At 43.3% G+C, this 17141-nt stretch overlaps 1 protein-coding gene across 5 annotated transcripts in view; it reads right to left on the bottom strand.

Annotated features, from left to right (window-relative positions):
- The window catches only part of hivep2a (HIVEP zinc finger 2a), a 55871-nt gene that overhangs the window by 4012 nt on the left and 34718 nt on the right, over positions 1-17141 (bottom strand). For 4 of the 5 annotated variants that reach the window (XM_058392229.1, XM_058392232.1, XM_058392231.1 and 1 more), the window contains 2 exons: positions 10460-10548; positions 136-5108 (listed from right to left, as the gene is read on the bottom strand). In XM_058392229.1, coding sequence (XP_058248212.1) covers positions 136-4869 — 4734 coding nt within the window. In that variant the 5' untranslated portion in view covers positions 4870-5108; positions 10460-10548. The remainder of the gene's footprint in view (positions 1-135; positions 5109-10459; positions 10549-17141) is intronic. The other variant, XM_058392233.1, reaches the window with a different exon arrangement.

Below are 17141 nucleotides of genomic sequence, written 5' to 3'. Positions count from 1 at the left end.
AAGAGAATATATAACTATTAAGAAATACAAAGTGCAGTGGTGGGCATGTTTCATCTCTATACTCAAATATGTGGAGTCATAATTTAATGAGTTGTTTTGACTGGTATTTAATAGCAAGCCTCTGGAATTCATTACCTGCTCAAACTTCTGCTTCCACAACAGGGATGAGACAAGTTTTCCAGTCCCCGGCTGATACATAGCAGCCATTGTGTAAGTTTCTGTGTTCCTCCTCTGTTTGGAGCAAAGTAATGCCAGGGTTGCCTTGGTGCTGAGGCTGAGTGGGTTTGGGTTATAGGAGCTGACACACCAAGAGCCATAAACAGAGGTTATGGGAGTTGTCTGAGCGTAGTTTGGCTTGGTGTAATTTAGGTAGCACCAGCTAACACTTGTTGTCGTACGTAGACTAGGAAACTGAAAGAACTGATCAACGTCTGCTAGATCAGTGAGCAGGAGAGTGTTCCCACATGCAGCACCACCCTGACTGGCAGCAAGTTGCACCAGCATGTTTACTGGGATCTTGGTCTGCTTCAGTTCATCCTGAGTGTCACTGGAAGAGATCATTGATTGTGGACCTGAGGTGACCTCTGGAGTGGGTTTGTCTACGTCAAGCTCCTCTGGGGACTCTGCTCTCTTAGAAGAGTTCATGACAATCTGTAGAGGTGGAGTAAAGCTTTCCTTGTGTGGCACATCAGACACAGAGGAGAATATAGATGATGGGTAAGTAGCTGGTGGAGATGAGGACATCCTTTCCAGATCATCCCCTAAGTCATCTCTCTTTAAAACATCAGGCTGTGGGGATGTGTCTCCATCATTTGGTGCACTGGAATTGCTTAGCTCAACTGCACTTAGCTCTTTCACTATTTGACCGTACATCTTTTCCTCCTTAATCCGTTTCTGTTGCTTGGTTCCAATAAAAAGTTCAAGACTACTGGCTGGTGACAGCATTCTCTTACTTCCCCCGATACTTGAGGAGGCATCAGTAGTTGAAATAGTTCCTGATGTCAAGGACAATGGTATGCCAGTATTCAGCCTTCCAGGTAACGGTTCAGGAACTTTCCAAAGTGGATAATGCAAAGAACCTTCGGGATGACCTAATATTTTGGATAAATTGAACCCTATTGGGTGTTTTGAAGATATGCCCGTCAGTGAACTAGTAGATGTATTGTCTGAGCCTATTAATCTGTGAGATGTAGTACTCTGAGCATGAGTAGCAAGAATTTGTGAAACACTTGTGTACATAACACTACCAAATGATGGCACGTTTGTTTGAATTCTAACAGGAACTAGCATCCCAGGAAGTGACGACTGTGAGCCTACAGTTTGAGTAAAGCCTGGCTGAACTTGCTGCAAGAAAACTGAGCTTGAACTGAGCATTTTCGATGAGTTGCCAATAGTTTGTGGAGAAGCTCTTGAGACATAAGGATAAGTTTGACTCGCCCCATCAGTATTTGAATCATTATGCACCTGTATTTGATGAAGAGGCTGGTGTGATTTCTGTGAATTAGACTGTGGGTTTGGTGGTCGGATATGTAATTTCTGCAACTGATGGATGCCCTGCTGCCTGGGTCGTGTTGGGTCAGTATACCAGACCACTGTCTGAAAAAACTGTGATGATAAGCTACTTGGATGTAAGGAGTGTTGCATTACATCCTGGCCCATTTGCTCATGTACCGAAGCCTCGCTGTCGGTTGACAGTTGGCCTGGCAAGCGTGGTGACTTTTGCAGGTCGTCTGATTGGCTGTCTTCACTGATGCTCTGCTGTAGCAAGTGATACGATCCTCTTTTCTGCCTTACTAGATCACTTCCAGCGACATGGTGGGGTGAAGCTGTTAGGGATGAAGAGCCTTGCCATGAAGACGGTAAAGCATGGGGGTCAGAGAGCTCTTGTTTAATGTTTAACTCGGAGCATTGCTCTTGAGGTACAACTTCAGGATAGACACTCAGCGATGCCTGTCTAACCAGATATCCACGTCTACGTTCCTTCATGGATGATGCACTGGCATATAACTCCCCTTGTCTTGAATTAGTTGACAGACTTCCATAATCAAATGATTTGCTACGAATTTCTGGCACCTCAGTAGGTAAACCACACGGTGACTGTTCTGATGAGGAGCGACGCATCTCCTTGTGATGCCCCGGTATTGACAGAGAATGACCACTCCCTGGTACAGTTAGAAATTCTGACTGTTTGCTGAAATCATCTTGCTTGGTTGGTGAAACTGACTTCATGCTTTCCTCCCTATCAAATGACACTGAGAAGCTTGAGGACAGGTTACTCTCTTGACTTGGACTCCTTGACAGACTGGTACAGGTGGACTCAAAGCTTGACTCCCCAGATGAGTGCTCTATGTCTGCAAGTCGCAAACGTTTTTTCTTTGGGGGCAATTTTTCTGCTGGGAGTTGGGAAAGAGTCTCACTCCTCTGTGGCCACTGGAATTCCTCCATATGCTTCTCTGGTTCTTTAGCTGGCACCTCTGGTTCTTTTTCTGGTTTATCTGGTTCTTCAGTGACTCTAATTTCGGGGACCTGAATGTTGGGTTGCCGTACGAGTTTGTGGGTCATATGATATTGCTGACTATGTGAAATGGATGCTAATTCACTGTCACTTTGCTGATGCTCCATGCTCTCAGATTTCAGAAGAGAGTCAGGGCTCTGCACATCATCAATGTTCTCAGGGTCAGACTGCTCGGACAGTTGACCAACAGGCTTTTCTGGCTGATAAGATGGATGTTCAATGGACTCAGTCTTTTCAAATGAATTTGGCCTGCTAAGCAAGTTAGTATGCTGAATAACAGATATTACATTGACAGCAGCCTTTCGGTCTGTATCTTGAACAAGCACAACGTCCTCTTGACACATACCACTGACTTTATCAAAACTGTCCAATGAGCTGTAGCCACTATACATAGATCCTCTACCTGTGTGGGCAGCCACTGGAGTTTCATGACCTCCTTGTTTTAGATCATAGTCCCCGGATTCAAGTGAGACATTTTTCATGTCGTCGTACTGCCCAGGGCAATCCTCCTCATCACCAACGCTCTTTTCCTTACGACGTTTTCTTGTGGTCATCTCTGACACTCCGACCATTCTGCGCATGTCAGGACAAGCGAGTTCTGATCCTGAGCCTTTGAACTCGGACATCATCTGTTCTCTCTCCCCCATCTTCATTGTTGTGAATGGACCTCCCATCTTGCCATAGTCAGATTCCCCATGCTCAAAAGCAGCCTGTCTCCTGAGCCTCCTCAGACCAGCTGCCCCTGGATAAAATACATCATCTGGAGACATCATTTCATCAAAGGACTGACTGACTCTCAGAGCTGATGGAACGTTAAGATTGGTAGGGGATGGTGTTGGCATTGAGTTACTTCTTAAAAGGGGGCCTGTCTCAGTAGGAGCTTCCAGGAGAGAGCCTCGAGGATACTGCTTTGGCTCACCTGCCGCAATTATTTGTGGTTCAGGAAAAGTTTCTCTGAAAAATATGCGATCCTCTGAGATCTTTCCCATGTCCATTTCTATCATGCCAGATTTGTTTTGTGGGTCAGGACTACCTGTGGTAGCCATTCCAATTGCAATCGGGTGTCTAGATCTGGAGATGGGTCTGTAATACCAAGATCTTCCAAACATAATTTCCTCATATGTCTTTGCATTGGTGTTAGGTGGACTAATCTGCTGTTCAGCACTCTCCGATCGAGAGAAATATCCAGAATCCGTGCTTCCTTTACTGTGTGGACTCAAGAGATTCAGAGACTGGTCTGTGTCCTGGCCTTTTTTATCGGTCAGTCGTAAGGCAAGTCTCTGTTTGACAGTATGTGAGTCATCTCCCTGGACCATTCCTCGCATATTGGAGCCCCGAATTTCTGTGAATGGGGTACACTCTATGGTTGTTGACGTAAGCCCCTGTTTAGGGACAATTAAAATAGGCACTTTCATGGATGCCACAGCCATCTCTTCCGCCGAGTCTGCGTATGCTGGCTCACCGCCTTTATCTAAAGTGCTTTTGTCAGAGTCAAATGAGATTTGGGGTATGGAGCTACTTTTTTCCAGGTACGTGGGCCCTTCTGCAGTTTCTTCATCAGTGTCAGTACTTTGATCGGCATCAGATTGTACCTCGGTTTCACCAACTGAAGATGCTTGATCAATATCGGTGCGAGTTGCCAGCTCAGAGAAGGGAACTAGTCCTGCTTTAATAGCATGTGCATGAGACTTTCTATGCTTATATAAATTGCTCTTGGTTTTGAATGAAAAGCCACAGGGTTCACATGGATAGGGTCGTTCCCCTGTGTGTGATCGTATGTGTTTTTTGAGCACACTTGGCTTAGCACATGCCCTTCCACAATACTGGCAAATGTACTTGCCTGGCTTCTTGGGTTTCTGTTCCTTCTTATGTCCTTCCTCTTTCTGCTCAGAGCTTGACTGTGAATACTGGCAAAAAGCACTAGGTAAACTTGGTGACTTCTGACGAGGGAAAGCTCCATGAGAACGCGAGTGCACAGAAAACATATCGTCTTGTGGCAGAGACTGCAGTTTGCCTGGGAAAGGCCAAGCGTGGGGCTCCAGACCCGGTTGTGACTTTGTACCGGCGAGGAAAGGCTTCTGCATGGGCTGCTGTGGGTATGAATGCTGTAGCTGATAGGAATAAGACCTGGGAAAGAACTGACTTTCTGCAGATGTCTGAGAGTCTGCACTTCCTAACAACAGCTTTCCAGAAGCTGCAATAACCGTCCCACTGATACCGCTTTGCAAACTTTCCGCATAAGTGCTCTCTTTTGTACCAGCACAGGGCTCAGAGACCCACTTTCTTTGTAAAGAGTTTTTCTCACGTGGTTCCTTGCTGCATTTTTGTCCAGCAGCTGATCCATGTGGCTCCATTATTCTGTGTTTCTGTTGGGTTTCTCAAGGTACTGTCGATTAAACCACATCCAAATATATAGTCATGCCAGGTGATTTACTAACAATGACACTTAAACAAAAGGTCCTCCATTTCCTTTTTTCTAACCAGCAGCCAAACCTCTTTCCATCAATTATTCTTTTGGCATGGTAATGTTCATTAAGTCTTTTAGTTTCATCCACGTTGAACTTCTCTTCTCTTCAAGTCTTCCTTAGTTAATCTATAAAAGAGGAAAAGAGAAAACCAAATGAATTTTGGTAAACACAAACAACATACTGGATATAGTAGTGAATATACTGAAGCTCTAACCAGCAATGTTCAATCTTTTCAATGAAAAGAAACACAGAAGCTGTCACCCTTTCTCAATTCACCATTACCACCCATGCCCACTTATTTTCTAAAAAGACACAAATGTCTAAAAATAGGCTATGGAACACAAGTGACGTTAATGTCAGATGTGTGTGGGTGTCTAAAGGCAGAACTATGAAGATGCCATGTTCTCTCATTTCTCTGCTGTTTTTCTTCTGCTTCGTCGTGAATCGAGACTTAAAAGTAAAACCCTCGGAAATAAATGCTTCTATATTTCACTCTACAATACAGTCCTGAGGTACAAAAGATTACGTACGTTCAGCAGTCAGTGTTTTTGCGATAGCGTGATGCATACCGAGCATGTTTTTTTTTTTTCTCCACTCAGTGCTGCATGTGAAACAGTGAGGAAACTATGTGAGACCGATGTCTGGGGGCTGGTGTGAGCGCTAAAAATAGCACAGCAGAAAAGCCAGTGGTTTTTATAGTACCTGAAACTTTAACTTATTGTTTGTTTTGTTTTCAGTTTCTTCCATTCCTGACACAGGAAAATATGTGTTCACAAACCAAGAACCATGAGTTTAAACCCACAAGCTGCAGCAGCAGTGGTCGGGTTTTGGTCTATAGCTGCTTTGTGTAGTCATGTTTTAGGAACATAACCCTGTAATTCTTGAGAAATAAGAGAAAGACGTGCATGTAGAAGTTAGAATGCTGCTTAAATACTGCACATAAATTGACATATTAATCATCTTCATTTATATTCAAATATATTCATTCATTCATTCATATTTCATTCATCTCATGGAGGATCTGCAGCAACACTTTCCCTGGACTGGACACCAGGGCATTGTAGGACACCACACACACACACACACAATACTAGTGGTGTACGTAGCATACCAAATCCACTGCATGCATGTTTTTGGGCAGTGGGAAGAAACCGGAGAACTTGGAGAACACCCACGCCAAGTGAGACAGTAACACAAACTCAGGATCAAACCCAGGACACAGGAGCTGTGAGGCAGCAACACAAACCCAGATCCAAATATATCTCCTACATAATATCCTATCAGGTATCCTTCCTTATGCTCTTTTTTTGCACAGGGTGTAAGATCTCTGCTGCTTTTCTTCCCTTCATATCAGACTCAGCAATCGTTCCAAGTCATTCCAGAAGGAGGCCTAAAGAACGGCGATTACACAAAAGCAACACTTCTGCTATCTAGAAAGTATTTCCTTCTCTTCTTCCTCGCCTTTGACGTGATTCGTAATGGGAAAAAAAAGCTGTAGAAACCTTGGCTTGGCATTTCTCAGCAGCATCTTCTCTCTCTGCTGGACAGATCACATCCTGCCCATGATACCGAAAAGGTACGCTGCTAGCAGAGCGGGCAGAGAGATTTTTTTTAAAACATCCTGTTATTATCCGAATTACTGAATAATCCTCCAATCCATGAGGAACGAGTTCCTTTCAGATGTTTATTTATTTATTTTTCTTTTTAATGTGATTTTTTCTTCTCAACTTTCTTTTTGAGAGATCCTGTAGTAAATCATCACAATTTCTCATTGTGATTTATTTAAACTGGTTAAAACACATTATTAATCCCCTTCTGCTGAAACGAGCTTGTTAGCTTCCGTCTTTCCTTGAAAATTCCTCGACTGAACAATGGAAAGACGTCACAGCTCAGGAAGTTTCTCAGACAAAACCATTAAACAACTATCTGCTAATAATATTCTCATGACACCTTCACTCCTAAAACACACACACACACACACACACTTTCCTTTTCGCCTATTGTCTCCTTGCTACAAAAAAGCCGTGTTTTTCCTCACCCAGCACTTTCCATGCTGTGTTTTTGGACTGTGTTAGCAGGTCTGTGGGATCTATCACCCTAAATGTGTACAAGTCAGCCACCTGGAGTGTCCTGCTGACTCCTCATTAGAGGCAGCAAGATGAAGCACAAACTGATGTCTTGGCTAGGAATGGGCATGCATCAGGGATACAGATAGGGAAAGCCAGCTTAAATCACATCCAGATGGTCAGCTGATGGAAGTTACAAACCTCTGCAGTGTCAAAAAACAGATTTATATTATACTGCACATTCCAGGTCCCCACACAGGCACAGGCAAGCTTACTGGAAGCAGAGTGGAGAAAAAAAAACTATTTCCTTTGCCACAAAGAAGCAGACTAAAAAAAAGAGAGAGAGAGAAAGAAAGAGAGAAAGAACTCTCAGTGAGATATGTGGAGCAGAAAGGAAGCAATTAAATAAGATGAGGTATTTTTAACGCCACGGCCAGGAGAGCTTGAATGTGTGTTTGGGTGTACATGTGCCTATTAGCGTTTGTGTGTGTGTGTGTGTGTGTATGTGTGTGTAAGTGCTGGAGAGAGAAAGTATGCGTGGGAAGCATCCACAGCCATCTCAAGATGGGGTGAGGAGCGTGGGTGACAGTTCCTGTGTGGGAGGGGAAGGCATGAATAACATGCAGAGTTATGTTGTTGATGAATTGTGTTATGAAAGGGGGAGAGTTACACAACGCTTGGTCAGAGTGGGCTGGGAGCGATGTCAGCCGGATTCGTAGCGCTGCACAGCCCTTCAAGACATTTGGTCGAATACACAATTATCCTCCAGCTGCAATGCCAGGCACGAGAAGGAGGCAGGAGGGAGCCAGTGAATGTGCCGGAAAAAGAGGGCATCAACAGGCTCGGATTTAGGCAAATGATGGGCATTTGCTCTCAAAAGACGTCTGAAAAAAAAAAAACCCCAGAGATGATGCAATGCTCTAACCTGTCATTAAAACTGTATGATGATGATTATTTTTATTAACAGCAGCTACACTTCTCTCCTCGCTCTACTCAAGCTCAAATTCAGTGTACAAGCTCAGATCAGCTATGAGTCACTGAAACGAAGGTTCATGAGTCTGGAGGTCATTAGAGGAGGTCCTCATTAGAGGAGGTCCTCTGTGTCTGAGATTAACCTTCCTTGTAGGGTTGACGGTCACATGGATTATTGGACATCTCACATGCAAATTAAAGCAAATAAACTCCTCCTGCTCAAGCGATTCCGTCGACAGCCCCAGCTTCAGAGCTTTAGATTCAACCAAAAACAACAGTGTATATATATATATATATATACAATTCAAGTACAGGTCAAGCTACACTTCCTTAACTTTAGGTTTGAATGTGGTCCTGATGGGAAAACTGGTGTTTTCACTTTCTCAACTAGACGCACAGCGAGAATAAAGGTGTGATGAGGTGTAGACTATTTTCACTACATTACGTTTACATTACGTTTAAAGTCAGTGATTTTCTGTTCAACATGTTTTCAAACATGATTGCAGCACAATCTTTCTAAGTGAAGCCTTGCAGAAAGTGTGAAGATCAGTGAAGTTGGTGCTGATTTGCTCAAAATATCTTGATTTTCTTGGGAAAAAAACAATAGCTGATTCACTGCAAATGTAGAAGTTTTGAAAAGGTGTCTGCGTATAATATTTCCAAGTCGAAGGGCTCGAGTCTGAGTGAAGTCACGAGTCAGTGAGGAAAGTCAAAGTCGAACGCTCAGGAAATTTGTGACTGGAGTCCACAGCAGTAATGTGTATACGCAGGCATGAAGTCTGAATGATATTTTATGAGAAATGAATTTAAATTCTGTGTGCTTTGCTTTAAATAAAATGAGACAGAATTCGCTAGTGCTAATATACACTGGTCAGCCATAACATTGTGAGCAGTGAGAGGTGAAGGGAATAAGCCTGATGATCTCCTCATCATGGTACCTGTTAGTGGGTGGGATATATTAGGCAGCAAGTGAACATTTTATCAGGAAAAATGGACAACTGTAAGGATTTGAGCGAGTTTGACGAAGGGCCTAATTGTGATGGTGGATAGACCACTGGATCAGAGCATCTCCAAAACTGCAGCTCTTGTGGGGTGTCTGCAGTGGTCAGTATCTATCAAAAGTGGTCCAAGGAAGGCACAGTGGTGAACCGGAGACAGGACCATGGGCGGGCAGGGTCAGTAGACGAGCTACTGTTGCTCAAATTGCCGAAGAAGTTAATGCTGGTTCTAAAAGAAAGGGGTCAGAATACACAGTGCAGGATGGGTCAGGGCTGTTTTGGCAGCAAAAGGGGGACCAACACAATATTAGGCAGGTGGTCATAATGTTATGGCTGATCAGTGTAGTGTACTAAAACTCATGACAAAAAAAAAAAAAATTTAATGCTTTAAGTGCTACTGATTGGCTGTCTGATGTTGACCGTGTATGAAGTGAAGATTCAGGCCATGTTTTACGGTGTTTAGCTGTAGGATATTTAAACCTACGTTTGTCCTGGATGAAGAACAGAGCAAAAGGAAAAAAAACAAAACAAAAGAAAGCAGGAAAACGTGAGGCTTCATGTCGGTCTTAATTGTATACGGTAAGATTTTCCATTGGGTACTGAGTGAAACCATTGAAACCAGCTAGCCTTCATTAAATTTTCCACAACATTTTGCAGAAATGTCAGGAAGCAGCTGTAGAGGCAGTGAGTAAAGGCGTTTTCTCTCTGGATCTCTTTTAACACTTTGCTTCATTGAAATGACATCAATTTTTCTCTTCTTTTTTTTTTCTTCTAAATATCCTGCTGACTTATGAATAAACTTTTTAATGCAGTGCAGAAAGATGACCTAAAGATCTAACAACCTTGAATATGTTCACACACACACACACACACATGCAAGAACCTTCACAGACTTCTCCAAAAACAAGCGGAATTATAATCTCAGACAAATCTCAAGGATTTCCACCAGGAAAAAGAAGCAAAAACCAGCGAGTTCCTGCGTCCAGGAGAAAGGGTTCTAGCTTCTGACGTTAGAGTGGCTCTTCTAACCCAGAGCAGACTAAATAAACATCTGTAGTCGGTGTCCAAGGTTAACAGCCCGAGGTCTGGTGAGCAAACAGTCTGGTAGCTGACGCTGTTCTGGAGAAGGAGCAGAATAAAAACTCCAAAAAAAAGAGGAGGTGCATTTTTTTTTTACCCAAAGTAAGAATTAACCCATTTTAAATCAATTCCATCCCATCAGTTCAGGTGTTTTTTTCCATCTGAGGCAGTAAATCAGACATCAGACATCATCAGCAATGCCCTTCAGCATCTGGGAGGCATGTGGTCTCAGCTACCAGCCTCGCCAGATGTTCTGCACCCTTCTCCGTTATTTCCATTCGCTCTACACAGTCCACCAGGCCTGGTTCCTGATCAGCTCTCAGCATTTGGGTTGTAAGAGGAACCAGTGTAAGAACTCACCCAAAGAGCGCTGGGAGAAGAGGTGACGTGGAGGAACCAGAAAGGCCAGAAAGGATCCTTTAGCCAGGGTGCTGAGACGAGACGGACCACTGCAGAGAGAAGAAAAGATGAGAGAAAGAAGGATTAGTTACTGATTACAGAGCTGACGCTAGCTGAACTGTCTAAACCTCAAGATGATGTAGATGGTGTACATGTTGTAGATGATGTATATGGTGTAGATGATGTAGATGGTGTAGATTATGTGAATGATGTAGATGTAGATGGTGTACATGTTGTAGATGATGTATATGGTGTAGATGGTGAAGATGATGTAGATGGTGTAGATGATGTAGATGGTGTAGATTATGTGGATGATGTAGATGATGTGGATGGTGTAGATGTAGATGGTGTACATGTTGTAGATGATGTAGATTGTGTAGATGATGTAGATGGTGTAGATTATGTGGATGATGTAGATGGGTTAGATGTAGATGATGTGGATGGTGTAGATGGTGTAGATGATGTAGATGTAGATGCTGCGGATGGTGTGGATGGTGTTGGTGATGTAGATGTAGATGATGTAAATAATGTAGATGGTATGGATAATTTGGATGATGTAGGTGGTGTAGATAAAGTGGATGGTGTAGATGATGTAGATGATGTAGATGTAGATGATGTGGATGGTGTAGATGATGTAGATGGTGTGGATGGTGTAGGTGATGAAGATGTAGATGATGTAAATAATGTAGATGGTATGGATAATTTGGATGATGTAGGTGGTGTAGATAAAGTGGATGGTGTAGATGATGTGGATGGTGTAGATGATGTAGATGGTGTAGATGATGTAGATGTAGATGGCGTGGATGGTGTAGGTGATGAAGATGTAGATGATGTAAATAATGTAGATGGTATGGATAATTTGGATGATGTAGATGGTGTAGATAAAGTGGATGGTGTAGATGATGTAGATGGTGTAGATGTAGATGATGTGGATGGTGTAGATGATGTAGATGGTGTGGATGGTGTAGGTGATGAAGATGTAGATGATGTAAATAATGTAGATGGTATGGATAATTTGGATGATGTAGGTGGTGCAGATAAAGTGGATGGTGTAGATGATGTAGATGTAGATGATGTGGATGGTGTAGATGATGTAGATGGTGTAGATGGTATAGGTGATGTAGATGATGTAAATAATGTAGATGGTATGGATAATTTGGATGATGTAGGTGGTGTAGATAAAGTGGGTGGTGTAGATGGTGTAGCTGATGTAGATGTGGATGATATAGATGATGTAGACTGTGTAGATGATGGTGATGGTCTGGATGTTATGGATGAGGACGCCTCCACCACACGAAATACCAAAATACACTTCAGGAGAATTTCAGACAGACTCTCAGACCATAACTCCATCCACTCTTCCCACATTCTCCATCCTTTTCCATCCCTGTTCCCTGAAGCCAAGGAACTACACCAATCCCACCTGAGTGACGCCTCAGTTCACACACGGCTCAGTTCGGTTTGCTGCTAATCTAACGACTGTCTGTTCATTTTCGTCTAATCTATCTACAGTTCAGGAGTCAGGGTCAGTGATATGGTCAACCATAACCAGAAAGGATATTTATTATGGAGAAGAAGCAGCAGGTTACGATGTCTGTGTGTCTATCTCACACACACACACACACACACACAAATGGCAATTTAGAGCAGCCAGTCCACCTTCCAGAATAAATCTGGGATGAGAACATGGAGGAGATCAAGCTCAAGCTCAAGATGAAGCTGTGAGGTGGTGGTATTACCCTCTGAGCCACTCTAGATCATCTATTTAATCCATAACTCCATAAACTACAGCATGTCTGAGGACGGATCATCACTACTGGCTTCTCCAACCTTCCAAATGATTGAGAAGTGACCATGATCTCTAAAATAAACCATAATCTGGATCAGTTTCAGCATCCTCATGGTCACAGATCTCACAGACCACACTGTACAGTAGTAAGGCAAGATATGGGATGCCTCTGAGACCGAGGCTGCCTCGAATCACTCGGAAAAACTGGAGATTTCTGTAGAGTTGCATCACGACATGTGATGGAGCTCAGTCAAAGTAAACACAGGAAACAGGGTTTATCAAGACAGGAACATGCCTCAGCTCACGTCACACTGACTACATGTTGAAACAGAGGAATGGAGGAAAAATCTGCATGAGGGAAGGCTGAACAGTCTAAAACAGAATAATAAAAAGAATAATCGTGGAATAAACTGAAAATGGAAGGACTAACACCACTACTACTCAATAAGTTTTTGAGTTTTGTTTAATGATAATGACACAATGGAAAGGATGTAACACACACCCACACACACACACTTTGTCTGAAAGAGAACTGAAAGTGAAAATATTACGTTATGGTGCTTTCTGTGGCTCTGCCCTCTCTCTTTCTGAGGAAAGAGAAGAGTAAAGTGTGTAAACTGGAAAGCTTTGACTCTTTACTCCAGTGGAGAGGATTCATCACGCTGCCAGGTCTTCCCATCGCTTCACTTCCACAACATTATTCAGCCTGATGAAAATTTAATGTGAAGTAATACAGGAAAGTTGGCTAATTGTATCAGAGGACAGGAAGAGCCCTGGGGTGACCACTCCTGTCATCAACCTGTCCACTCTCCTCACCGAACCCTGTCAGAAGCACCTGACATCTACAACGGCTTCAGAACACACACACACACACACACTCCTTCTCTCTCTCTTCTTCTCTCTCACTCTCTTTCTCTCTCTTTCTTTCTGTCCCTGTCTCCTTTTCTCTCTCTCTTTCACTTTCTTTCTCTCTCTCTTTTTTTATTTTCCTCACCTTCTCTCTCTCTCTCTCTCTGTCTGTCTCCTTCCGTCTCTCTCTTTCTCTCTCTCTCCCTTTCTCCCTCACTCTCTCTCCTTCTCTCTCTCTCACTCTCTCTCTCTTTCTCACCTTCCTTCTCTCTCTCCTTTTCTCCTTCCTTCTCTCTCCCGTTCTCCCTCATGCTCTCTCTTTATCTCCCTCACCATCTCTTTTTCAAACTCTCTCTCTCTCTCTTCTTCTCTCTCTCTTCTTCTCTATCTCTCCATCTCTCCTTCCTTCTCCCTCTTCTTCTCTCTCTCTCTCTCTCTCTTCTCATCTCTAAACGGACTCTACAGGACACAATGGAAGTGTAGTGAGGATCATGCTCCAGTGAGAACCTCACAACTTCAGAACCTCACATCTTTCCAGCGAGGTCTCTCTTACACTCTTACCGTTCTGCTCATATTCCCCATTTCACTCCATCTGCCTCCTCCTTGTATAATTAATCCAAGTCTTGTTAATAAATACTCGAAACCCCGGTGCCTACAGAACGTGGTGCTTTAATTTAATAGGTTCTGTGGCTCTAGGTGTTCGGAGACAGTGTAATTACCGTACAATTAATGGGTCAGGTTAAAAATTTATGGCAGGAAACTGAAAAGAGGGTTTTGAGGAATGGCTCGGCAAACCCGCGAGACAGCTATCCTTCTGCTCGGGTGGTGATGGTGGAAACGCATGGAGACAGCTTCTACTCCAGCATCACAACTGCTTCAGGGCAAACAATCTGATCAGCTGACTGATGTTCTCCAGCTGCACGCACTGTACTGTAACACCCCCGCTATCTCTCCATCCTTTCTTCCTCTCCTCTCCTCCCTCCCTCTCCTCTGACAGCCGTGCTTAATGGAAAGAGCACAGCTGAGAGATGAATGCATGCAAGTGGAATTCGCAGCATTGCTGCAACACACATCAGAGGATTGTATTTTATTGTGAGCTGGCCAGTGTTCCTGACCGCCGCCGTTCAAGTGTCCCGTTACTCTGAGCCAGAGCTGGGAACTTTGATTTCCTGGTGATTCTGGCTCTAAAATCAGACCAAACCTCGAGACCGGATCTGTAAGAATGGTGTATGATATTCAGCACAGACTTTTCCGAAGTCATGTGAAAAAAATAAAAAACAAAATAAATCTCATTTTTAAGAGCGGAATTCGATTCAAAGCAAAATAACACAGAAACTGAAGAGCGTCATATTTTAAACGAAATCTTAGCAGCTTAAGGATGGAGGACTTTTTTAAAGAAAAGATCATTCATAATTTTTTCCGTTCCTCCATTTTTTCCGTGTAGATCTTTTGTAACTGCCGCCCACGTGCCACTTTCTGGGATTCTCAGCAAGCATTACACAATGACAGAAGATACTGGGACACTGACATGTTTCTCCTCCTTCAGAAAAAAAAAAACTAGCGACGTGTAATAATTAGCGTGGTGTTTATATCACGCAGGAAGCCGTTACGAGTTGGTTGCAAAGGCGGATTTCGTGAGCGTCTCATGGATAAAACAATCGACGCTGCGTCGATGTTTCCAGCAGCTCCACGTGACCAAGCTGGGCGCACAATGAGGGTCCAGCAGGTGTAGGAAAAGATCCGGAGCATCCGCTCTGTAATCAACGCGTTAGGGAACAGGATTTGGCCGGTGACAAATTGGAGACACATGGTGCTTAATGGGTATTAATCACAGAGCCGCAACCGCTCTGTACACGGCACGCCGGCTGTCTCCAGTGCAGCGGGTTAATCAGTGTCATCTTCTCACCCCTTCATCACCCCCTACCCCAACCTTACACACAACGACGACCGTAACTCCACACGATCCAGATTGAAAGGGGGAAGTGGTATCTGCGTCAGGACGCGATATGCAAATCAAGATTTTTATTTTTTCACACATTTCCTGCATGAAACCTAAGGAAAGTGATATCCACTGATGCCTGGGCGGGGCAAAACCATCGTAAAAATGAGTAACGCTCAGAACGCTCTGAGGTCACTGAGATCAGTGGAGGAAAAGCGATTCTGCTCACTTCTCTTTCTGCAGAAAGAACAAGACCAGACTCTGCATGATATTAGCATGAGTCAAGAGTGTGCCATCCGTGCCAATCTCAGGGCTGTTATACAAGGCGAGGGAGCTGGCGCTCTGCAGCGTTCTGACTCAATCTGTAAAAGCCATCCAGCTCCGTCTGTTCATTTTCCACTCACTTTCTCTCTTACATGCCTCTCGCGCCACGGGTTTCTCGTCTTAAAGCGCAGGTTTAAGAGCTCTTCGCCGCGGCTTTGGCAGAAGGTGTGGAGTCAAAAGGAGAGCAGTGTAATTAATGTGCTCCAGCAGCACAGCTGTAGACAAGCGACACATGCTGGAGGAGATGTCTTTATCTTCTTGTTGTTGTTTTAATAGCGTCCCTGTGCAGCAGACACGTTAAATGAACTTTTTTCTCATCTACAAACATCTAACAAGAGAGCCAGACAGAACAACAGGCTTTCCGAACTAAAATTAGAGAGAATTATTTTTTTTACAGGAATAAAACAACAGAGCGTAGCATAACATACTTTTCTTCTCTGGAGATCAGGTCAGGAAATCAGGCGAAAGAACGTCGTGTAGATCTTAATCCTTGTTTAATTTGGAGAATGTTTCAGGACAACTGGATCTCACTTCTGGACCAAACAAAAGCACTTTCATTTTCGTTCTCAGTGGCCAGCAGGGGCGTGTTTCTTTCCTTCCGATCTGATTTATGATGCCGTGTCCAGCTCAATAGGAAGAACTCAACAAACTGTTTGACCCTTTTCATTAAAAAAAAAGAAAGAAAAAAAAAAAAGAATTAAGCAGTTCTCCAGGGAATTTTATGCTAATAACGCGAGACCTGCTAAAACGAGGCATCCTGAAAGTGAAACTAAGTCTAATCCTGACTTCAGGAACTGGTTAATAAGATGAAAATGTGATCACAGTGGCTCATTTTGGGAAGTGTAATACTCCTAAGCAGCAGAAAAGAGCTTTTTTTAGTGGGGATTAGTACTGAAATTAGCAGGAAGAGGTGAGTTCTGTGAACAGAGAAATAACAGAAGGCTAATAACAGACCAACAGGACTGTTTGTTTTCTAAACAAATGTTCACAACTAGGGAAAAGACCAAAAGAAACCACAGTTTTATAAAAGACTTTAAAATGCAGGAAGTTTAATGTAAAGTGGAGGTCTGAGGTTCAAAGTGTCACAGAATCCTTTAGAACTAATCACGACATCGCTCACCAAGAATTTCTAACTTTCTATTCAGCATTAGACAGAATTTTGTACTTGGATATAAAAATAAAGCAGTGTTTTTGAACATAATTTTTGAAAATCTAAATCCGTACATCATCACGAGAGGCGACACTGACTGTTCTGTCCAGCATATCTACACTATATTGGCAAAAGTTTTGGGACACTCCTCTAAATAATTGAATTCAGGTGTTGTTTTTCAGGGGTTGGACTCGGCCCCTTAGTTCCAGTGAAAGGAACTCTTAATGCTTCAGATTCATACCAAGATGTTTTGGACAATTTCATGCTCTTTGTGGGAACAGTTCGGGGATGACCCCTTCCTGTTCCAACATGACTGCACACCAGTACACAAAGCAAGGTCCATAAAGACATGGAAGAGTGAGTTTGGTGTGGAGGAACTTAACTGACCTGCACAGAGTCCTGACCTAAACCCCATAGAACACCTTTGGGATGAATTAGAGCGGAGACTGTGAGCCAGGCCTTCTCATCCAACATCAGTGCCTGACCTCACAAATGCGCTTTTAGAGGAATGGTCAAAAATTCCCATAAACACACTCCTAAACCTTGTGGACAGCCTTCCCAGAAGAGTTGAAGCTGTTATAGCTATAAAGGG

Source organism: Hemibagrus wyckioides, linkage group LG06, assembly GCF_019097595.1.
Source record: "Hemibagrus wyckioides isolate EC202008001 linkage group LG06, SWU_Hwy_1.0, whole genome shotgun sequence".
Lineage (NCBI taxonomy): Eukaryota > Metazoa > Chordata > Actinopteri > Siluriformes > Bagridae > Hemibagrus > Hemibagrus wyckioides.
The sequence above is the reverse complement of the archived record's forward strand: the minus strand, read 5'-3'. Positions and strand labels throughout refer to the sequence as shown.